This window comes from Lampetra planeri, chromosome 19 (assembly GCF_965212315.1).
Source record: "Lampetra planeri chromosome 19, kcLamPlan1.2.h2, whole genome shotgun sequence".
Taxonomy (NCBI): Eukaryota; Metazoa; Chordata; class Hyperoartia; order Petromyzontiformes; family Petromyzontidae; genus Lampetra; species Lampetra planeri.
In genome coordinates, this window is record NC_136125.1 from 10611670 (window position 1) to 10637040 (window position 25371).

At 44.1% G+C, this 25371-nt stretch overlaps 1 protein-coding gene across 1 annotated transcript; it reads right to left on the reverse strand.

The window, feature by feature from the left end:
* Positions 1-454: 454 nt before the first annotated feature.
* On the reverse strand, positions 455-24403 carry LOC144724100 (mast/stem cell growth factor receptor kita-like). Its single transcript, XM_078602980.1, has 17 exons — positions 24294-24403; positions 23336-23626; positions 19778-19911; positions 18947-19124; positions 18410-18599; positions 16861-16976; positions 16627-16745; positions 16364-16493; positions 15610-15714; positions 13269-13379; positions 12358-12502; positions 11897-12018; positions 11105-11226; positions 8003-8125; positions 6285-6396; positions 3973-4072; positions 455-3329 (listed from the first exon to the last, which is right to left on the reverse strand). Exons 1-17 carry the CDS (start codon positions 24343-24345, stop codon positions 3203-3205), a joined length of 2277 nt encoding a protein of 758 aa, XP_078459106.1. The 5' UTR covers positions 24346-24403; the 3' UTR covers positions 455-3202.
* Between the last annotated feature and the right edge of the window lie 968 nt (positions 24404-25371).

The window sequence follows — 25371 nt, forward strand, 5'->3', positions numbered from 1 at the left end:
GCTTGACCTGTTGAACGGAGGAATCAGAACTGGTTTAGATATCACTCGCCGCTGATGTTAGCCATGACCGAAATCAAGTCGCCAGGTTCCGATTACATTTCGTGGAATTACAGCGATACCAGTCCACTTAATACAGTGCCAAAGACTCAGGTGTTTTTTTTTTAATTCGTAAATGTAATGGGCTCGCATGATCCATCCACTGAATGCCACTTTACCACACTTAAAAATATAATGGATTTTTAAACAAAGTATAATGCAGTCACGACAGGTAATTGAATCGCGAGGGGAGTAAATCATTACACCTGTAAATTGGATACAGGTCTCCCTTGCCAAAGCAGCAACGTATCGCATTGAGATTGTATAAAGGACATTACCGTATGTGCCACAGAAGTCATGAATTAAACATGTTATTTTTGCAAGGGAAATTTAGATAAAAAGTAAACGGAGCTGACAATATTTTTTGTTGTTTATTGAATATTGTACAACTTTTGGGTAAAAATATGAATACTGGATATTTAACGATACAACAATCTAAAAAAACTGAAACATACATTTTAAATTTTTGGTGTGGAAAACTAAGATACAGTGTATGAAAAAAAAAATACTTAAGGTAATTTTTAAAACAAGAGTTCAATATATCCAGTAAAACATTTTAAAGTTTGAAAAAATCAAGTCATTGGTGTATTAAAACATCTTTTTCTACTGCAAACAGGTTTACAGTACTGTACTCGCCATTAATTTTCAGTGTCAGTTAAGCTACAAATTTATTTTACAGGTAGGAACAACAGTTCCACATTGCCCACCAGGGATTATTTGTCTGTCGTGCATAGCCCCTCCCAAACATGTACACTCCCGGATTGGTTGAAGTGCGTCACGTGACCGCGAGCTTTCTGTCGTGCACGAATGCGCTGTCCAACCAAGTTCCTACCTGCCCACTCCGAAGAAACGTGTTGAAAAACACTTCCATTCATAGCATTTGAGATAAATCGTAAAATCGCCCTCTCCTTAGACAATCACTTCTTTCAACAGCCCGGTGTTAAAAATCAAAGTGATCTGATTAATGTCCTGGTGGTGTGTTGATAATACGCGAATGTAAAGAACACGAAATTATAAAACGTGTGATAATTAAAAACTGACAAACCTCAGACACTATTCAAGCTTACAGTTACAAGTTTAGAAAATAGACGTATTAAAAAAACATGTAAAATATCAGTGAAATACTTTGCAAAAGACGACAAGCACATTATGGATCTAATACATTGTATAACAAAGACAAAAGTTGCATTAAAAGCACGTTACGACAGCATGAGATGTATTACTCCGATGATGTTTTTCATCATTAGTTTCAGATGTATCATGTTCCATTACAAAATTATGCTTTATAAATGACCATGTAAAGCTTGTTGCGACCATATAAATCGATATTCATTACTCATAAACTGTAGCAGTAATGCATCATTAGCTAATACTGTAATGCTTTTGTGACAAGCTATAAAATGTCAGTACAAATTTATATTTCCATTCGCTTAAATACCATTTGACGAATCTATATTCTCTTAATTTCACGTAAATTACAGTAACTATCAGTGATTATATTGTATGTTAATAAAATTAGTAACTAATGTAAGAAATCACTACAGTGCAAATGTCCTCTTCGAAATATATTAAGTGCATTAATATTGTTACTATGAAAATAAAATAAATGTATACGCGTAAACGTATTCTTTGGTTCTTTCGGTAAAGTCGTGTAGATAGAAAAATAATAAAAACATGAATTCCTGCAGTCACGAAAGTTTGAAGTCAATATTTATACCATAAACGTTATGAAAAAAACCGTACATAGTTGAAACAATATTCACGTGCCATACTGTGTTGATTCACCTGTTGGCCTAGACAGCCACTTGACAGAGCACTCTGTTCTGATGCAATTAAACCAAAAACAGACATAGTTGACATGGGATATGGAAGCCATTCATACTTTGCACATTCTACAGCAGAGGCCGTCTCCCGGCCATGAGGGATGTCTCTTTGCGATGCTCAATATCGTGCGTTAAGGCTCGTGGATTATGAGTTTATTATTATTTGTATGTTAAATGTATTACCACAGTTAAAGGCAGTGAATTCATGGGTTGAAGCTGTGCAACTTACATTTTATCGCAATTCATATCCTGGAAAACGACCAATCCCACTGGCGGTTCCATGGGTTTAAATTGCCAGGGGTAATGCCCTATTCAGTGGCAGTGTGGCGGAATTAGACTACTCCAGTATTGTTAGATATATCAGTGCGGAGATAATAAAGGATTGGAGAGTTAATGAGCACAGCAAGAGAGATAGAGGGTAGGCATTCAGAGAGAGAGAGAGGGCCAAAGGCAGAGAGAGAGAGCAGAACGATATGGAAAGGGTGGACGGGTGGAGTGGAGCCAGCCAACGGAGCTGTGATGTTAAGTCGGGAACACAAATCGAGGTGTTGTACGTAAGTCTGCTGTCGCATGGGATACGACACGAGTTGGCTTCACTTAACGTGCGAAAGGAACCGGGGTTGTAAACGCTTCTTGAGCTTAACGGTACAGATGGCACGATGGGTCAATGTAAAGTCGACCTTCTGACGATAAATTTTCATCGACAACATTTGTTGTGGTCGATATTTCTCAGGCCCCTTTGAAACGGGTGTCTGCCCCCCACACATCGGTGAGAGCAGCACATAACATCTGGCAGCTCACGTATGAGGAAAATATGAAGTGCGTGAATGAAATGTTCAGACATTCGCTATTCTCTTAAGAATATAAATGCATGTTATTTTTGCGGATTTGGACGTCAGAATGTAACCATTTATTGCCGATATGAATCTTCACCGAGTAAATTAAAATGCATGAGTGTGTTTTCTAAATGAACTGGACTCTGGCTCCGTGGAGGATTTGAAGATTAATTAGACTTCAGCGGACTAGGGCTCAAGTGCAGTAAAGTTTAAATACACATAATGCTGATGCAATACTCCGACGTTAAAGTTATTTTTACTCAAATTAATATTGAAGTGGTGTTCGTCTCCTGTTTACAGCCTTGGACCACTTGCTCATAGAGTGGCACCGATTTTAACAACCCTTGAGGGACGATGGCCCAAATCAACCCCCCGACCATGATATTTCATTCTCCACCTTCAGATCTCGATCTGCTCGCTTAACCACTGGCCCCTCGGAGAACGATGCTATTGAAGAGTTTCTTCCTTGCTCGAGTGGCTGTACGACCACTGTCGTTCAATTAAATCGACCAGCTGATCAAACGTGGGTCTCTCCACCGGTTCCGCATTCCAGCAAGCCAGCATCAATTCGTACCTGTAGATAAATAACGTATAGAGTATATTTTGTTATTTTTTTATTTCACGATAATTTTAGTACTTTTTGTAAACAAAATACATTCACAATTCTGCCAGCTGATAGACAATAACATCTAATGCGTGCTAATCTCACCTCTGCTTTGTGTGTTTGGCTACGTACATACATACATTTGTTTATACTTGGGCTAAAGTAAAGATATAGCCCTGCAATTGCTTGCTCATGCCACCGTTACTCTTTCGTGCTGGTCAGATGGGAGTACAGGTACGCGCAATTTCCCCCACTTCACCCCACCACACGTGACCTGCTGACCCGAACAGCAGTGGCATAACCATTTATACTGCTGGGTGGACAGAGGCGGGAGGATTGAGGAAGCTTCCTCATTGCTTTCAAGTGCCATGCCGGCGATCTCTGAATTGCTCAGTATTTACACCACCGCAGCATACGAATGGAATTTAATATTTTTTTCTGTAATCATTATTTTTAATGAAGTGTTTCTCTCGTGCTATTTTGTATCTGCCATAAAATAAAAATCTATATCTAGCAGTGCAATAGAATGTCTGGTAATAGTAATGATGATGCGTATCTCCACCACAGCCAAAGTGCAATAGCAAAGTACATGTTCGCTTGATGAATGGCATACATGTCAGTTGTATTGAATCTTGGTGGTGGCAATCTGTATCCCTCTTGGATCATCTGGTAGAAGCTGGAGTCCACTCTGATGCCACTGTAGGGGGTCTCACCTAGCAGAATCCAACACATTGCATGAGACAAGTGGCACACATATAACATGAAGAATCATACATAATAATGAACAGTTTTTTCGGTAAAGTCACGTAGGTAAAAAAATGAAATTAAAATTAATAAAAATAAAACAATAAAATCACGACGTTTCGGAGGCAACACAAGTCTCCGTCATATCATATTATTAATTTTTATTTAATTTTTTTACCTACGTGACTTTACCGAAAAAACTAAGAGTATGAATCCTTGCAGTCACGAGAGCTTCAAATCTAGAACAGAGGAGATCTCCACTTATCTGTGGTGATACTGAGGACGAATATTTTGACATCGGCTCCCGAGTTTTGAAATAGACGCTCGTAACCCGCGCGTTATCGGATTAATTATTCCACACACTTCTTATCCATGAAAACCTTGAAAATAACAGGAAACTATTTTGTAATACAGAATGGGAAAATAATAATCGCACATAATGGGATGAATAAGGCCACTGATCAGATGTTTACAGCTCCCACGGATAATAGTAGTCACTGGTAATAGGGTCGCGGATAACAAGATTTCTCCTTTAATAACTTACACAGCTATGTCAATCCACTGCTGGATGAAGGTCTGCCTGCACTGTGTTAGTCATGGGGGTTGTTTTTTTATTCTCCATGCTGGTTAGTGTACAGGTTGTTACTGGTAGGAACCTCCTGGTTACACCAGCCCACAGGAGATTATTGTGTCCGTCGTACAGGGAGGGGCTGGGTGGGGAGGGAGGGGCTGGGTGGGGATGGGAGGGTGGGGAGGGGCTGGGTGGGGGGAGGGGCTGGGTGGGGAGGGTGGGGAGGGGCTGGGTGGGGAGGGGCTGGGTGGGGAGGGTGGGGAGGGGCTGGGTGGGGAGGGTGGGGAGGGGCTGGGTGGGGAGCATGGGGCTGGGTGGGGGGTGGGAGGGGTGGGGCTGAGTGGGGAGGGGCTGGTCACCCCGTGGTGCCCTTATAAAACTCAACGTTTAACCTACTCACGCCGGCTTGTGCCTGCCCTCACAGTCGGGCATATTTGCGGAATACACCACGTCGCCGTTGACCCTGGCCATTGACCGAGCAACCCAACGTTCCTACCAGCTCCCTCCGCAGGAGGAATGTGTTAAATATGGAGCTAGGCCCTGTTAAGATATCACTTGCCACTAATGTTAGCCATGGCTGGAAATCAAACTCGAGACACTGGGTTCATAGCACAGCACACAAACCACTGGTCGAAACATATACTTTGTAGTATAGTATGGACTAAATGGTAATGCATTTCAAATTGCATACTATTATAAAGTAATGGATACATTGCTTTGTTTAAACAATGTGTTCTCAGCCAAAATGTTGCAGGCAAGAATCTCGTGCTCTAAGTGTTATTTTTGCATGTTACAAACTGTCCTTCAAAATGTCTGACATTTGGCTAATGAATTCCATCTATCAGCGAAAATACGTCTCTCCCTATTAATGAAACATTATTTTTCAAGTTTTTATTTTCATTTTTCAGATTGAGAATTTCCATTAGCCTACAAACTGCTCTACCGGGCACGTTGAGATAACTTTAGGGCCCCAGAACGTAATATTGGCTGGGGCCCTCCATCCTGAGTTTGAGGATCTGATAGAGTGGTACTCGCTTGACCACTTTTAGTTAGGTGAAGATGATCACCATGGACCAGTTCACATCTGCACCTCCGATTAGGGGCCGTCCATAAATGACGTCACGCGATGTTGGACGATTTTTGACCCCCCCCCCCCTCGTCACACGGCGTCACAAAAAGTCAGACCCCCCCCCCCGCAAATATGACGTCACAAAGCTCTGCCCCCCCCCACCAAAAAATAAAACACGCTTCAAATAGCTTTAAACTGTTGTCATTGTAGTGCGTATTTAATTTTCCGCTGCACTCTGATGTTGTAGGAGAAAACATTTATGAAAAAGTCTATTTAATTAAGTAGAACGTGACATCACATTTCTCAACCCCCCCCCATCGTCACACATCATCACAAATGTCTGACCCCCCCCGGTGCGTGACGTCATTTATGGACGGCCCCTTAGCACGGTTGGCTACGTACGGTGCGAAAGAAGTTCAACATACATACATATCACCCCCGTCCCGCCAGGCTTATGCACATTACACAGCATGCCATTTTTTTTCCCGCTAAGATGATCATTTCCTTGTGAAGGTGGGGGGGAATGAGTGTTGTCTGTCACCGAGAGAGAAGATTTCCCACAAGAGGATGCCATAGGACCAAACGTCGCTCTGGCCTGTGTACAGGCAGTGGAAGATGCTCTCCGGGGACATCCACTTGACGGGAAGGCGAGCCTGCCACGTGTGCACCACAGCACCACACACAGACACAGAGACAGTCAGAACCTCCTCCTTGAGTTCTCCGCCTAAGGGGGCAGGTTGTAGGTTCTAAGTTCCCGTTTTTTCAATTCGTCAAGCAGCACCTCGCCATATCTACCGTACGTGTCCATTTCCGCAGCATTCTTCGAGATCTTCATTCAGCCAGATTTGTCTCTGACAACATTACCAAACCAGATCCTTCACCATCTACGATTGTTCCAAGTAAACCTACCTCCTCCTCAACACAAATCTCTTACATACTTCTCATTTAAAACAATACAATAGTGAGATGAGGATTCTCAGAACCTTTAGACACCAGTAAAGGTCTGATGTGCACTGCCGTTGAAACATGTGGGAGCCCGATCACCCAGGGAGCTAATGCCCAAGAGAGAGTGCCAGAGGTCGCAATCGGGTACCCGATACCCGTACCCTACCCGATACCCGGCTACCCGTACCCGGCCAGGTACGGGTAGCCGTTTGCGACCCTGGTGCGGCCGGGTACGGGTAGGCCGTGAGTCACTGGTGAGTCACCTTTTGTCACTCATTTCCCAACGTCTTGTCTCTTCTCACAATTCAAGTTCCTAGAATCAACCCACCCGCACCTGCAACATTGCTTCATCCCATAGGTCGCAATCGGGTACCCGATACCCATACCCTACCCGAAACCCGGTTACCCGTACCCGGCCGGGTATCGGGTAGGGTACGGGTACGGGTAGGATACGGGTACCCGTTTGCGACCCTGGTGCGGCCGGGTACGGGTACGGGTAAGGAATCAAAACCCGTTTGCGACCTCTGGAGAGTGCTGAGCTGAGATGCTGGGTTCAATTCTGGGCAGCCACCCATGATTAAATGTGTTCTCAAATGTAATGGCAGTGGCAATTGTATGGTCTCAGCCCGCTCACTGACAGCAGGTCAAAAGATGCTCATGAAATGTGTATTTCATATAAATGAGCCTCTCCTATTTCCAGGGGCTCACATTTATGAGTACACTGGATGATTGACGTGTGGTAGGCTGTTATTTACACAGCATGATGGATCGCTGTCTTGTGTTTGGCGAAATAGGTCTCTTTGAAGTGACATTATTGCCATGTGCCATGTTCCATACATGTCGTGATGCTCTGCTGCCTATGTAAAGTTATATTTTAAAAATCTGAAGCAATGTGTGATGGTTCTTACAACGTTCTATATATATGAAAAAAATCCCCTTAAAGTTTGATTTACAAAAACCCTCACCTATTTTTAAGTGTACAGGGAAAAGGGGTGTGACTTTACTGTATTAACACAAACTCAACATATTCGTCAATAATACTGCCATTAAGAGGACTATGTATAAAAATAGACGTTTTGGGCAATGGCTCTTCATCATAGCAGAGCGAAGGATTAACAGTTGGAGGCTGGACTATACGCAGTCAGGTCCTGCCAGAAATTATGTTCGTACAAAAATGTTTCTAGATTAATATCCTTCAATTGACACATGAACAGTTCATAAGTCACTTGTGGTTGTGCCGTATCAAACAATCGTGTGGGACGTGCGACACGGGCTGTGACCTCAGACAGGCCGTGATTCAAGCCGCGGACTCACGTTCCCACGGATGACGTAGTTGGAATCGTTGTCGATGTCTCGAGCCAGGCCGAAGTCGCAGATCTTGGCGACGCGGCCGCTCGTGATCAGGACGTTCCGAGCAGCCAGGTCACGATGGATGCACTGGAACAGACAGGAGAGTGCGTGACATTTCAGTCCCATGCGTCAACTCTGCGTAACACATCGGAGTAATTGACACGACAATTCCATCACTTGCAGGAATCTTTCGAGAGGCTCCACGAGGCGTTCTTGGGTAAATAAAGGTAATTTAGAATAACCGTAAAAAAATCAACAGTAACATAACTTTGAATACTCTCTCGACAATTCCATTTGAGGGGTTGTGTAGCATGCACGTGCGTGGGTGGTGTGAGAGGGGTCTGCATATTTTACTAAAATGACTTTCTTCGATTATTTTTGTTGTATATTATTCAGGGATTTTTTTTCTTCCTACTCTATAAATAAAACGCTTGGCTGCCATAGTCACTCCAATCCTGGCATGAAGGTTTCTCACTGGGCACGCTCTTTTACTGCAAGTGGAAAAATCACACCGCGCTCAATGTGTTGACTGTCTTACTAACACGCGATACTGAAACAAGACGGAATGTGAGAACCCATGCATGGGAGATGACGCGTGCGTCACTTAGTCGCTGATTGGCTGAAGACAGGCTCCTTGTTGTTGTCTGTGCTGTCTCGGAAAAAGACGGTAACAATCGAACCTGACGTTACTCTGATCCACGCAAGTTCTTACATTGTTCTGTGCTCGAATATCACAACTCATGCGCGTTCACATTCAGAATGTGACAGCTTCACGCCGGTTCCTTCCCCCACTCTCTGTGGATATAATTCTTTGCCGTGGTGTGAAAATGCCTCATGCGTGGATTTAGTTAATTTAGTTTGCCTCATCAGATGGGCCAGGAAAGGTCTGAACAAAAGATTAGCCAGAATGCCACGCAACTGAGAGTAGCTCACACAGTTACGTATCTTAATTACGATGCAGTCCAATAAGGTCAAATTAGTTTGGTGTCATAGACAACTCAACGATATGTGAAAGCTGCTTGGATTGGTACTGTACAGTTTCAGAGCCAGAAGTTAGAAATGTATTGGCATATTCAGCTTTAAAATGGTTGACAAGACTCAGAGATTATAAAATTGTCATTTGTTAATTTACAGCCATTTGTTAATTAATGCATCGTGTGGGTCACGGGGGTTATTTGACCATACTTCACCACTCTGGTGAGTGCGGGTTGGTGAAGGGCATTCCCAGGACCGGTTCATATATCACTCGACACTGATGCTAGCCATGGCCGGGAATTTACCTCAGTTTGTCAGGTTCGTAGTGCATCTCACTAACTAACCACTGTGCCACCGCTCCCGTTATGTTATACATTTGGAAGGGAGGGATGGAGATGGGGGAATACTTGCCCAGCAGTGGGAAGTTAGAGGCTGAAAAATAAGATGGGGGAAAATAAACGAGAAACAATGGAAATACGACGGTAAAAAGAAAAAAATTTTGATTTTAAAATGTTAACTTGCACGTGAATGACTGGGGTGGTTGAATCGATACATTCCTAGATTACAGTAAATGGAAATGAGAACTTCTGCCAGGGCTGGCTTCATCGGATGAACCCGTTCTTAAAGTGTCTTTACAGTTGGGCAATGGGAAATATGTTGTCTGGAAAAGTTGCAAACACTGGCAGACCACAATCGTTCTGCCAATACCTTCTGCGGGAAATTGCAACATGCTTGGTTCTTTCGCAATCACAAAATGACTCCTCGGAAAAGGAAGTGTTTGTTCCGTGCACATGATAGTTTTCTCAATATGTGTTGTAATTCGGCGAAACATTCATCTGCAAACCTGTGCGAGACAACACCACAGAGATTCCGCAGACTACGTTCCCATTTACCTGGCCGCAAAAACCTTGATCGTAATTTTAAACAATCCTCTACTCCCACTCTATCAGTGCCCCCTTTGCCTTCCGTTCCGTTAGCTTCAGCGAGCGATGCAACAGCTCTCCGATGCATATTCTTGGAGTTGTACCGCCACGTATTATTCGGTACGATGTTCAACGTTTCGCTCTGCATGCTGGGACCTCTGAAACTGAAGAAGAATAAAGCTCTCCAGTTCCTACAGAAGTGCCGAGCAAGTGGAGCTAAACGTCGGACATCGTGCCAAACAACGTGCGGCATGACCCAAAAAAACACATCGGAGAGCCAAGGAGTGCAACCACAAAATCCCACGTGCAAACGCCGCGTTCTCTCTCTGCCTCCCATTAGTTGGCACAACGGTAGACCACCTTCGCCCGCTGTTCCTTACATCTTCAAATCAACGACCTCCCCTTTATTGTCAGCGCTGTGCCAGTGGATAACGTTGCAATGTGTGACGACATTGCCTAAGTTAAACAAACGTTTTCATTTTTACGTTGTTACTTTTAAGGAAAACCCCACTTCCGTGAGCTGAAATGGATCACGAGGGTTTGTTTCAACACAATATGTTTGCAGATAAATATTGTCGGTAGCAAAATGGCTCATCTGAACAGGAATAAAGAAGTGATGAATCGAAGAAGGAAATTAGGGACTGGACGGACATTGGTGCGCAGGCAAAGCTGAAAAAACATAACCTCACCACATTCGTTATTAACGCTGCCTTATAAGGGAAAATAGAGAATAGACTGGCTTTCCGGGCAAAGGTCTTTCTTCAGAGCTTATCCTCTCAGGCCTTCTTCCTCTGTCTGCCCCAAAGATTAGTGCAGTTGGCTACGTACGGTGCAAAGAAATCAACATACAGGCATACATACAAATTGCCTCGAATCTCAGCCTACTATATATTCATACAATATTATTAGTCGGAGTTAAACATTAATGTGGGTGGGTGGTTTAAATTACGAGTTTGAAGAATTATTAAAGTACATTGACCGGTGTTAATATTTTTTTCTTTGCTTCCAATTTTGTGTTGACAGACCGGAGAATAAATGTGAATACAGAACAAAACTGCGTAAATCTATAAATCCAAAGAGCTGTCACTACACATGATTTTCCATTTATGTATGAAGTGGAGCTATTTATTGTGAGAGAAAAATATTTCTGCCCAAAATATTAGCTCACATTCTTTGAGGAAAGGAAGGCCATTCCCTTGGCAACATGGAGAGCAAAACTGAGAAGATCTTGAAGGTCCAAAGGGAGGTTGTCAGCTTCCTCCATCTCCGCCAGCTGTGCATTTTTGCCATCTGTATAACACAACACCACAGATAAACATTATGCGTTGGAAAATCAAAGAGATCAAAAACAGGGAAGCAATCACCGTGACAAAGATGTCCAAACAGAATTCACCCAAAAGCTATGTTTTTCAAAGCACGTGAAATATGTGAATCAAATTTTAAGTTGACAGCTGCATTCTCCCAAATAGCTTGCAATCCTAAAAACGTGACAGCTTTTAATGCTGGATATAAATCTATCGAGGGTGCTGCTTTTAGAAAAGCCACACTACTGATTATTATTACTTTTTAAAAATGTAATTAACACATTCCTGCGGAGGGAGCTGGTAGGAACGTTTGGTTGCTCGATCAATGGCCAGGGTCAACGGCGGCGTGGTGTATTCCGCAAATATTCCCGACTGTGAGGGCGGGCATAAGCCGGCGTGAGTAGGTTAAACGTTGAGTTTTATAAGGGCACCACGGGGTGACCAGCCCCTCCCCACCAGCCCCACCCCTCCCACCCCCTACCCTCCCCACCCAGCCCCTCCCTGCACGATGGACGGACGGACGGACACAATAATCCCCTGTGGACTGGTGTAACCAGGAGGTTCCTACCAGTACCAGGCAATCTCAGATTTGTAAGTCTAGGCTGGTGTTTGTTTGTAAGTCTATGCTTATTGCTGCTACGATACACGGTACATACCATGCAGGCTCTTGCATTCCACATAGTCCATCATCGCACCAGCACGTTCTGGGAAGTCCACTTGGGTCATACTGGCATTCATCTGACAGTAGTCATTGCTCTCTGCCTTGGTCTCTCCCAGACTTGGAAACAAACACGTGTAACATTAAATCAGTCATCCTACGTTAGCGTTGAAGAACTGCACCTCCCAGAATTGCCGTGCACCTCTGCGTATGTTTCACCGAATAACAAACGTATACAAATAAAATGAACATTCTAATAATTCTTAATCCATCAATGAATGAAGGCCTCCGCATGCCACGTGTCATGGAGGGTTTTTGACTATACTTCACCATGCTCGTCAGTGTGGGTTGCTGAAGGGGGGGAAATGTTAGGACAGTTTTAATCACGAAAGTCAAATTAACTTTAAATATATTCGTATTTGTGTGTGGTAGATGATCAATTTCTTTGCAGTGCATTACTTTAGGAAGTTCTTGATCGACTGCATATTTGAGTAGTCAGACAATTTATTCTTCACGATCTCGAGGCTGAAGTCACTTTTCTTCTTCTGCAAAAAGTTGAGGAGGTCTCCAAAGCAGCAGTACTCAGTGATGACCAAAGTCGGACCTAGAACAACACCATCAAGATGGGGGCATCAGAGAACACATGAATATATGCAAACTACTCATATTCGAGAGGTGTCCAACAATGAATGTGATGGCCCAAGAAAGGACATCATCCACAAAAGTCAGGTTTTGTTGAGGGGAGTTACATAGTCATCTGTGGAGAGATGATACAATACACAATGAAGATGAAATCAATATTGTTGTGTTAAGTGTCTCAATGAAGCCAGAGATAGGTTCTCTCGAAAAAGCACACAAAATGCAGGCTGCCAAGTTTGCCCAGGGCACTGACTGATGTTCGCCTTGGGTAAGAATCGAACTCTGTTCACCGCGTTCACAGTGCAGCATGTTAACTACTGCACCGCGGATACCTGGAGCACAAATGGAAAATTTTAAAATCTTCGGTGTGCGACTGATCATCCAGAACAGACCATACCAAATGTAACGACACAATGCCCGAGGAGACATTACAGAGATACATTCCGCCGCTCCTGACACAGTGACCTGGCTTGACCACCTGCATATGAAACTGTTGTTGTTTCTCTGCATTAATCTAGCCTTGAAGTTTTCGTGACTGCAGGGAGCCATACTCTTTGGTTCTTTCGGTAAAGTCACGTGACTTTACCGAAAGAACCAAAGAGTGTGTTTCTCTGCATCTACATCAGCCATACGAAGACGAAGCACCACCTCAACCACGTCCGCTGATTGTAATCAGTTGCCTGACGGATATGGGTACAGGCGTGGCATTAAACGGCGGCGTCTGAGCTGACCTTCAACGGTGCAAGCCCCCAGCAGATTAACGATGTTCAGATGATGGCCCAGGTGGCTCATTATCTTCAGCTCCGACATTAGGGCTTCTTTCTCGCTGGAGTGAGCACCGGCTGGCGAAATCAAACCAACCACACACAGATTATTAATGTGACACATTTACAGCACTTGCTGTATGAAGGTATTCCCATGCCGTGCTTATCATGTCGGTTGTGACCCTACTTCGTACCTATATATGTTTTTGTCAAAGTGATTTTTGGCCCAAATGAGCTCATCTCCAATTTACAACCCAGCCCTGAGTCAGGAGTGGAAATTCCACATTTCTTTGGCGCCGTGGTGGGGAGGGGGGTGAATCTGTCTCTAGGACAACCACTGTAGACTTCTCCGCAGTGCTAAGACCACTGAGGGACGATGGGCTGAGTCAACCGCCAACCAGGGTTTGGACTCGCACGCTGGACTACGGCGCATATACTGTGGAGTCAATTTGTAGCATCCATTGAACACGGTTCTTCAAGAAATGTTTAAGAATGGACCGGTCAAGACTTTTGTTCAGTATTTGATGATATTATGAATAAAACGTTTGGTGGTTAATGCAGACTTGATGCCTTGCAATAGGCATTTGGTATTTGAACATCTTAACACCTCCTGTTTTATTGACAAATAGGGTAAACCCTTTTCTTGTTTTCCCCTCACTATTTTTATACTGACTAAAAGGTCCTATCGAAGTCAAATGTATGATCACCCAAAAGCCACAGCTACTTTAACAGCACTGCAACATCTCTGGCTTGTTCTTGATTGAGGTGAGTAAAAAAAACACATCTGTTAAAAAAGCGAAGTTAATGTATATTTAATTATTCCTTCCTTTTTAGTTTCCTACGCCAAGGGGTAGGAGGTCCCTGGCTCACATTTCCTCCATCCTATCTGAGCCCACGCCCCCGTCTTTGCCTCGCAACACCAAACTCAACACACGGGTCCTGGGAGCCAGTATTAAGAGAAAGTTTGAGCCTCTTTCCCATCCCCTTTCTCGCCAGTACCGTCTAGGTGACAACGTCACTGCGTGCAGTTTGACGTCAAACCCAGGACCCGTGTATAATTTGTCTCAATCAGTGAACGTTTGGGAGCAAAGAGCTCAGGACAGCCGAATGTGAATGTGCAGCTGAACGCAGCTGAACACCGAAGTCCTTGCCCTCAACAACCAATTGCAGCAACCGCAGGCCTCACGTGCCCTGTGCGTGGCCGAGTGTGTGCCACACTTAAGGCCACAGAAGCCAAACTAACTTGACTGTTCTCCATGAGCGGCCATTGTCGAATATGATGCGACAGCCAATGAATGTTCACTGCTGCGAATTGGTGTCGAAACATAATTGAATGGGATGGATACATTGGCTGTTTCTCTCTCTCTCTCCAGAATCCACTTGATAAGTGGAAGTAGATTGTAATTATAGGTAAACAACAGCGAGAACAGGCGAGAGAGAGAGAGAGTGCAAGTGCCGTATCTTTGGAAGCGTTTTGAGAGAAGATGACAGAGGCTACAAGAAGCCCAGTGCTACAATTTCCAAAGCGACAGCAGTATTCAGCAAAAATAAAGAGCTGCTAATAAGATGGACGAACATGGTATCTCAGAAGAGGCTCGTAAAGACTCCAGCATGGAGCGTGGTTTTGTATATTTGGCGGGGACAGGAACGCTGAGGGAGGAAGATGCGATAAGAAGACTGGAAAGCTCAGAGGTGTGGATGCGGCACCACATGGAGAACATCATTGGCATGGAATTAAAACAAGGGAAAAGCGCAGATTTGAGAGTGGGTTCAGAAGGAAAGAAGTTGAACTCTAACAATTCACAGATGTAAACAGATTTGGACTGTTAATATACATGATGGTCCAAATGGATTGTGACCCCCCCATTGAATTTTCTAAAACTTAAGTATTTTTAAAGCAACGTTTAATTAAAACATAAATGAATATGCAAATGAAAAAAAGTGGTCAATTATTTGGGGGATCACAGAGACATCTGGGCCACACTGCAATTCGAGACTCGCTGAACGAAGCTTGGGGAGGAAGGTGGGGGAAATACCAAGATGTAAAGACAAGAACGCATCGATCAGTAATGCGAAGAAATGTGAGGCTGTATGGGGAAATGCATGGGGAGGCACAAGGATGTAGAGAACTCAAGCGACCGAATGAGCGACGGACCATGTTATTTCTTGCACGAATTACGAGAAATGGTTTCTGCAGAACGTTAAATGCACGTGGCACGTGCCACCGATGTGGCTCCTCCAAGAAGCGAGGTTTCCCTTTCCACGAAGCGACGCGTGGGGAGGGTGGTGGCTCAGCCAAACTACGTACGTTTAAGCATCTTCACAGCCACGTTGGTGGAAGTGTCTTCATTGAGAAGGCCATGCGCTGCGGCCTTCACCACCTTGCCAAAGGCCCCGGAGCCCAGGAGTTTCCCTGCGAGAAACGGTGAGCTCAGGCCTCCTCTGCATTGCACGTGCCAAACCGCCAGCGACCACATGCTACGGCGGATGTGGCCACACTGTGGCTCGCGAAAAGCATTGCGACTCCCGGGCATTTTAAGTATACGTTGAACTTCTTTGCGCACCGCACGTTGACAGCCGTGCTCATCGGAGGCACGGGGAAATCGGAGTTGCGGAGTACAATTACGACTCAACAAGCGGTAGATACATATACAACTAAAAGTGTGTTTTTATTCAAGCGCAGTGAGATGGATAAATCGCAGCTTCGTGGTCAGCGGTCCATCGGACTGGAACTCACCACCCTCTGGAGTTCAGCCCAGTCGAGGCCCTTCTGCCGGTTGTGGCGTGAGTAAGCAGGGCCAGAACTTAATGGTATTTATCAAACCGTTTTATTCCGCAGTCCACAAATTGAAATGTCGCTTGTTCCAGATGTCTTGTGACCCCAAATAATAAATTGACCCCTAACATTTTTTTCATTTGCAAAGTCATTTCTGTTTTTAATAAACCTCGCTTAAAAAATATTTGAGTTTTAGATAATTAAATGAGTGGTCGCAAGACACCTGGACTACCCTGTACATCGGCGTAGAAGTACTTTAATTACAATACAATTTGTTTAAGCTCACCAAAGACAAGCTTATTTCGTGGAAACTCCCACTTGTCGTCGTACGGTAGCTGCGTTGGGTCAATGTAAATGTACGAGTTTCCATTGTTTACTGCTTCAATCATCTTCCAGCGGATTTCGTACCTGGGTCGCTGAAAGGGGAACAGTTGGCAGCTGTCAGGATTCAAAGTACCGCAGTTTAGGGTCGTGCTGCTGTTCACTTTGAAAGCCTGATGTTAAAAATCCAAACTTGTGCTGCGTTGTGTGGCAGTCCCCAACACTCACAGTTTTGTATTTGTAGAGAAGCACAATGAATCCGACAAGCAGCACACATGTCACCGCGATGACAGCAGCTATGGACGATGTGTCGGTCACATGGACCGTTAATTGACCGATCATTTGGCCTGCACGAAGAGGGAGAGCGAGATGAACACTTTGAAGAAATCGAAAATTGTAGGAAGGGCAGTTCAAATTATCAACGGTAAATAACTTCATAATAAATCGTAGAAGTTTGCATACTTGTAACGGAGATCGAGAAGGGCACTGAGATATTTCGGTCGGCGTTCTGAGCGAAGAAGAAGTATTCCCCATTCTCGTTGGCTTTGACTCGTAACAGATTCAGCTCGAACTTGTACCTGTAGGGTTTAGTGAAAAGAGCACATGGTCCAAGAAGTGCTTAAATATGGCGTTTAATGCCCACGATCGATAGCGCAACTTTGGGCAAGCCTCAAAAATGCAACTCCCTAAGTTTCTCTCTATTCAACCACGACTGCTCAAATCAGCAACATAGCATTCGTGGCATGGACCACTGTGCAAGAAATTAAACCCTACCTCTAACAATGGCCAAATCCACTCCCTCTCTGTGGCCCACTGCCTGGGTCCCTCCAGCCCACGGGCCCCGGTGCAGTTGCTCAGCTTGCAAACTTGACAGCAATTTGCACCGGCTAAAATATGACCAAATCACCCTCTCACACATCCCGCCTTGCTTGGATGGGTGACCTCCAGGGTTTGGCAGATGTTGCAGGCATGAGGCGAGGAGAGGGCAGTGCTGAGTGTCACTCCCTCGTATGTGTGGTGGGTATTTTCCGGGTACTCTGGCTTAATTCCAAATGATAAACATCGGAATTGGAGACACATTCCAATGGAGTAGGGCCCTCTTCATAAAAAAAGTTTTCCTGAGTAAATAATGTAATGTTTATAATTGTGAAACATGGCTACAGTATGATAATTGGTTGTTTTACCCTTCTATCTGGCAACAAAACTGACACCTTTTTTTACAAGGAGTCATGTTTGCATAGACCACAATACCTGCAGTCATAATGCAAACAAAAAACATAACTCTGATAATGTGCACTGTCCTTGAAGTTGATTGGTCCACACCCGAGACAGCTTTCCTTAGAGCCTAGTCTCACATGGCGTTGGACCAGATGATGCCAAAAGGCGCACAACTCAAAGACAATGCACCATCAGAGTATGAGAGCTCGGGGTAAGCATTTACACCATTGGAACCTCATTTACCAGTAAAAAATATGATAATTGTTTTTTTACCCTTCTATCTGGCGACAAAACTGACGCCTTTTTTTACAAGGAGTCATGTTTGCATAGACCACAATACCTGCAGTCATAATGCAAACAAAAAACATAACTCTGATAATGTGCACAATAGTAATAATTATACAAGACCACAATGTTATTCAGCGGTGATGCACAACGGTTGAGAATGCCTGTCCTTGCCGTCAAATGGTTGTGAGTTCAACTCCTGCCACGGTGTCGTCTCTCAGCTCTGTACGAAGCTTCTGGAAATTATGCGGTAAGTCAACCACATATACGGTAAGTACCCTCTGGATAGACTCAGTCCCACCAGAGAAATCTGGAATGCTCATCTCTGGCTCAGAGCTGCAAAGAGGAAATTCAGCGTCACCTCCCTGCTCATTCGAGCTTGGAAAACACGCGGAATGGAGTGTTGGGTCAAGCAGGAATGCTAAACCTCTCAAACGGAGTAGGATTAGCAATGGCCAATTACTTTGTGTAATTCCTTCTCGTTGAAAATACACACACACGCGCATACCTGTGTCTGTCGTCGACGGATGACCTCTCAGTGTGCTCGGTCTCATTGACCAGCTCCTCGCCGTGGTACCATGCCCAGTGGGAAATGGGTGGATAGGCCGCCATTTCCACTTCCAGGGTTGTAGAATGCCCCTCCTCCAAGATTTTGTGGGTATCGGAGCTTTGCTTTGTTACGTTAATGAAGCCGTCATCTGCAACAAACCAACACTCGAAATGAACACTGATGCAGAACGCAAAACCGTGTACATTCAAGCCGGTGGTTTAGCTGTCGCGTGTACGGGTTTTGCGGCAGCAATGGGTTTTTATTTACGTGGAGGGACGGACATGGTAAGGTGTATCATCTGTTTGTTTGTTTTGTCAATATACGTACTTTGACGCATCCCTTCATCCACATTTTAATTTATATATTCCACAATGCTGCGAATTATTGTTATTGTGTTACGTCGAGATCGTCTTTCATCCGTAATTCACATAATCTGTGGTGACGGAGCGGTGCGAAAGCTTAACAATAATAATAATGTACACTCTCAAAACTTACCTACAACGACCAGTTCGACTGTTGCGTTTTTGTATTTGCCGTTGGTTCCGTTCGTTCTTGTTGCGCTGCAGCAAGTGTAGTTGCCGGCGTCATCCAGATGCACTGATGTGACGGAGAGGCACTCCGTCCGATAGTAGCCATTCTCTACACTCTCAAAGCTTGTCATGCCATACAACACCTAAACACAAAGTTGAAATGCATGTCTGAAAACAAACACCACACTCATTTTCCCGTTAGGATATTTGTAACAGACGCCTGGTTCCACCAGCCCACAGGGGATTATTGTGTCCGTCCGTCCGTCGTGCAGGGAAGGGCTGGGTGAGGAGGGAGGGGCTGGGTGGGGAGGGGAGGGTGGGGAGGGGCTGGGTGGGGAGGGTGGGGAGGGGCTGGGTGGGGATGGTGGGGAGGGGCTGGGTGGTGGGGGTGGGGCTGGGTGGGGGGTGGGAGGGGTTGGGCTGGGTGGGGAGGGTCTGGTCACCCCGTGGTGCCCTTATAAATCTCAACGTTTCACCTACTCACGCCGGCTTGTGCCCGCCCTCACAGTCGGGCATATTTGCGGAATACACCACGCCGCCGTTGACCCTGGCCATTGACCGAGCAACCCAACGTGCCTACCAGCTCCCTCCGCAGGAGGGATGTGTTAGTGACAAACACAACATCGAGGATGACACCAATGTGCGATGGAGTGATGAGGAGATCGCCTCGTGCTACAGCGAGACGGATCATGGTATTGCAAAAACCACAAAGGCAGATTAGGCCATGGGGATGACTTCGCCTAGATAATGACGATTTGCTGAAAAGCAGGCGATTGATGGGTGGTTAATGCCTCACATTTGTCGAGCTGGCGATCCACTTCAGTCGCCCATTTGGCCTGACGGAATTGACCTCGCAGAGGACAGAAAACATATCGCCTCGTTTGAGCATCACCCAGGAGGCATTGAGTTTCACGCTGTGAAAGTGGTCGTCTGGAAAGATAAGCAAAGCAACGGCAACACGTGCTGTAACATTGTATTCCACTTTGAAGAAACATGGGTTAAGATTATTAAGATTGTTTGGCTGCTATAACTCTCCACATGATAAGCCACTTTGTTATAAAAATTTGACCTTGAACTTTCGTGACTGCGGTAAAGTCACGTAGATATAAATGTGTCGTAACGCTCCACCACCCGACACGGCCAATCAGTAAAAAAGTGTCACGTTGACTACAGACAAATAGTTCACTGCTTTAGCCCACCGGTGTGTTGAAGCGTGAAACCACAACATTTACAATTTTTGAGTTGTACGACGTTTCGCTGGTAATTGCATCCAGCATCATCGGGCAATTTGCCGTGAATAAAATTGGTCGCGAAAGCCTACGTGTTAAACTCACGTAGGTAGAAAAAATAAAAGTAAATAAAATTAAACTACGACATTTCGATAACAGCACAAGCGATCGTCTTCAGGAGGAATAAAATTAACCCGTAAAAACTAAGTTTTTCACTCTAAATCCTTTATATGCGTGGCGGCTAGAGTCCTCTCGTCCTCTGGCTTGAGATGGCTGCCACCTATGGGTCAGATGATTGTCTGCCAGCATTCAGCAATTGGTAATTAAATATTTTTTTTAAAAAATCCCTAAACAGTGTAACATTTAGGAAAAAAATTTTCACGAAAATTAATTGTCACGCACAACGAGTCTGTGTGGAAAATGTCAGCTCGATTGGATCACGGGAAGTGGGTTAAAAAACGACCGAAAGATTTGCACGGTCGTAAGCAAGCAAGCGAACTTAATATAAAGGATTTAAAAATGGGCTGATGACGATCGCTTGTGTTGGTGATCGAAACGTCTCAGTTTTATTTGATTAACTTTTGTTTTTGCGATCTACGTGACTTTACCGAAAGAACCAAAGAACACGTTGTTATTATTTGTGACCAGGTCGCTTCTGAAAAAGAAGCTAATAGCTCAGTGGCCTTTACCTGATACAATAAAATAGATTCGTTTTTTATTTATTAATTTTTTATTGATTTTCTTACTTTTCCTACGCTTTTCACCCCGATTGTGTTTTTGTAATGATTGTTGTAACATTCTGACCCGCCCCTACTGGACATTTGTAAAAGAAGAGCTTTTATAGCTCATCGGATTCCCTCCAATTATAAATGAAACTCTGATTCCGATTGTTTTCAAGTAAATTCCAGGACGTGCTCACTCGCTCACTCTTCATCAGCGTTTAATTTCCCATTGAACATTTGAGGGGTCGACGCCTGACCAGGATTAGACCCTCACGACCTTTTCGACTTGGAGCGATTCACTCTCCCGCCTGAGCCGCCTGGCCGGTTTACATGTAAGCCGGTGAGAGCCAGTCCTTTTTAAATCCTTTATATTAAGTTCACTTGCTTGCTTGCTTGCGCGCTTACGACCGTGCAAATCTTTCGGTCGTTTTTAAACCCACTTCCCGTGATCCAATCGAGCTGACATTTTGCACACAGACTCGTTGTGCGTGACAATTTATTTTCGTGAAAAAAACAATTCCAAAATTTTACACTTTTTAGGAAAAAAATAATTATATTTAATTACCAATTGCTTAATGGTGGCAGGAAATCATCTGACCCATAGGTGGCAGCCATCTCAAGCCAGAGGACGAGAGGACTCTAGCCGCCACGCATATAAAGGATTTATAGTGAAAAACTTTGTTTTTACGGGTTAATTTTTTAAAATAATGCACGAGCAGCTGGTTGACTTAGCGTCTGTCACGTTCGCCACTGCACCAGCTTGCGTGGCGCTGATGGTGCCATTTACATCACCGTCTGGTGGTGTGTCTCTATCGAGGCATGGCCAAAATCTCAGGATCTGATGTATAACAGCGTGTGATATTATTACTATTATTTACAAGGTGAGGCAGCCCACCGAATTTGAGGTTCTGGTCCAAATTGTTATTTAAACGGTATGACTATATCGGCATTCTTGAATTAAATTATAAGACCGTATATACAGTATATGCATGCGTTGTTATGGTGGTTATAATAAAAGAAAGACAAATTAAGTAAATTATTTTCTTCCAACAATTCGGCTATCCCTTGAAAAAAAAAACAATTAGCCTCCATAGGCAAATAGAATATTTCGATTTAAAGCTTTCGTGACTGCAGGGATTCGTCTTCTTGGTTCTTTGGGTAAAGGCACGTTGAAGGGAATTAATAAAATAATAAAAATAAAACATAATAAAATAATTCTCACGACGTTTCGGCCACAACGCAAGCAGCCGACAGACCTGGTCTTCACCTGAGGACGGCTGCTTGCGTTATGGCCGAAACGTCGTGAGAATTATTTTATTATGTTTTATTTTTATTATGTTATTACTTCCCTTCTACGTGACTTTACCGAAAGAACCAAGAAGGCAAATAGAATATATCACGATAATAATGTAAATGTATAAAGCGCCCTTAAACAATCGTTCTCACGGCGCTATATAGAAGCTGGTAATATACAAATGACCTCCGGTTAGCACGGTTGAATACGTACGGTGTGACAGAAGTTTCACGCACGAAGCAAAAATCAAGAAGTCATCATGGTCGATACATCTCTCCAAATGTTTCCTATCTTCTGCCAGGTTCCACAGCCCTCCACGTTCTGCCTCTGACAGTCTCTCACCACCACCACCCTAAGGCCTGAGTCAGCAATGGTGCCGCTTGATAATAATGTATCTGTCACGATTGATGCAAGCAAACGCTTCTAATTAAATAACCTAAACTTTAAATCCACACGCATTGTGGTGACAGAGTTCAGTGCAGAAACATCCGTCCTGTTATGACTGTGTTCGCCAGATTATAAGATGAGCCGTTAAGTAATTACGCACCCCAATCGTGTACCCGGTGTCAATGAAGTCAAACATGTCGACACACACACACCTACCAAATTATAGGACGCAACACCCACTTGTATTATTATTACTACACGATTTATTTTAACTCACTCTGTCTGTTGTCGTTGTATCCTCAAATCTTGTAACTCAATTTTAACCCATTTCCCAATGTGGTATCCACTGCAAACTCGGTATACTTATGTCATACTGATGACAATACTATATTCTATCATTAAAAATATATATTTTAAAACGTTATTTTTTATATGTTATGTTTCGGCTTGCATCTAATTGTCCACGGTCAATTCACGTTGGCTGTAATTGGCCACGGCCCCTTACGCTATGGCAAGCTTCGGGGCCACTTCCTGGAGTCGTGGAGTTCTGCCATTATTAGTACGTTTCATAAAAGCGTGTTTATAAAAACACATTTTTTAAAAATACTACTCATTTTAACTCACAGAGAGAAAAAAACACGTGTATCACAATCAGAGAATAAGGTGTCATCCGCTCACTCACTCAGCGAATACAAAAAAATCTGAAGGAAAAAAATCCTTACCTTTCTCAACAATCAGCTCAAAGATCTGCGACTCGACTTTCTTCCTGCCCAGGAGTCCGACGCACCTGTACCTGCCTTGCATGTCCATGCTCAGGTTGTTAATCCTCGCACCCTCAGCGACGTGCATGGAGTAAGGGAAATTCAGCGATCCGTTTGGCTCCGTGTCGGAGACGATCCGCACCAGATGGCATTGCTTCATGCCCGTGTCCAGGGAAATGCACGGGATGGTGGCCGATTTCCTTTCGTTGCCGTACACCGTCGTAATTTCTCTATGCACAAACTTGGCAGAACCTGCAAAAAACACAATTGCTGTTTGTTTGTTTGTATTAAAAGTACGCCATGCTATCGAGGCGGGCTTAAACAGCCGAACTAACTGAGAGGGAAGATAAATTCATCAGGCTGCTCGTGGCCAAAGCCACCGACAATGTCTTGCAGTTAACTTTTAAAATGTTTGTTGTTACAGGTATAGCAAAACGTGCAATAGGTAAAGCGATCTCGACAAAAATGTCATTTGTTTGTAGTCAAATATTTAAAATCTCGCGGACCAAGTTAGTAACATAAACTTGTACGTTGACACTTGGAGACCTAACGTCATGCACTCAACTTCATTCGCAGTCGCAGCAACAGCAACACGTAGCCAATTTCAGTATTTGGAACCATGAACAAATTTAACGATACTATAATTATTATAGCTCGTGGTCATCTCTGACCCCTCTCTTATAAAATTAAATTGGTCATCTTGATGGTGGAACCTTTAAAATGCATTCTTACTCGAGTGCGATATATTAAACTAACCCTGCATCATCATTTGTACAAATGTAAAAAAACGAATGCAGCATACATAAATAAAAAAAAACACAGTGCAGCACAAGATAAAAAGCAAATACTTAGTTTTGTATCCCATTGCAACGGATTACATTAAAGAAGCAGAAAGATAACGTAGGATACACATTCTTACACAAGGCTGCGTACAACAGCAGCACAAAAGAATATCCCGGCACAGCTGTCATTTTGCATTCACGTAAATCCGTCGCCTCTCAGCTCGTCTTGCCAATGTGTCAATCTGGACGTCGCAACTCTCTGCCCCCTCTGGCTAAATAGCCCATCTTGCATAGCCACGTCACTTCCCATACGGAGACGCGTTGCCTAATAGGCTCTTACATACTTTTGATGTCAGGTTTTTTTTCACTTACTGCTGTACGAGGCATGATTAATGTTGCCGTTTGATTTTTTTTCACGTGAACAAAATAGATATTTGATTCTCAAAATAGATGTTTAGTTTACTATCACATATGTTTGAAACCCCATGCATTATTAGCATCTAAATTTGAGTAAATTAAGATGTGTAATGACGATAGATTCTAACTGCGGTGTGAGTGGATATAGTGGCCACGGGAGGTAAAGCCAGGGGAGTCAGCCTGCAGTGTGAGTGGACTAGTAGCTGCGGGAGGTAATGCCAGGGGAGTCAGCCTGCAGTGTGAGTGGACTAGTAGCTGCGGGAGGTAAAGCCAGGGGAGTCAGCCTGCAGTGTGAGTGGACTAGTGGCCACGGGAGGTAAAGCCAGGGGAGTCAGCCTTTAGTGCGAATGGACTAGTAGCTGCGGGAGGTAATGCCAGGGGAGTCAGCCTACAGTACGAATGGACTTGTGGCCACGGGAGGAAATGAAAGGGGTGTCAGCCTGCAGTACAAAGGGACTGGTGGCTACGGAAATGATCGAGAATGGGAGCATGGTCAGCTGACAGAAGAGGACGGTAGAGTCTGCCGCTGGAGCTAGCGTCCAGAGCCAGCGAGAAGGTTCGTGCCGGTCAGTTCTGGTTGGCGAAAGTGGGGAGCATAGAAGTAAGATCCTAGGGTACAGCACAACTGTAGATGTTGTTGTGCTGCCCAAGAAACAGCCCCATGTAGGGGCGAAATACCTATTTCAGCTACATATTTCAACTACCACCTATTTCAACTACCACCTATTTCAACTACCCATTTCAACTACCATCTATTTTAACTACTTATTTCAAATACATATTTCAACTACCCATTTC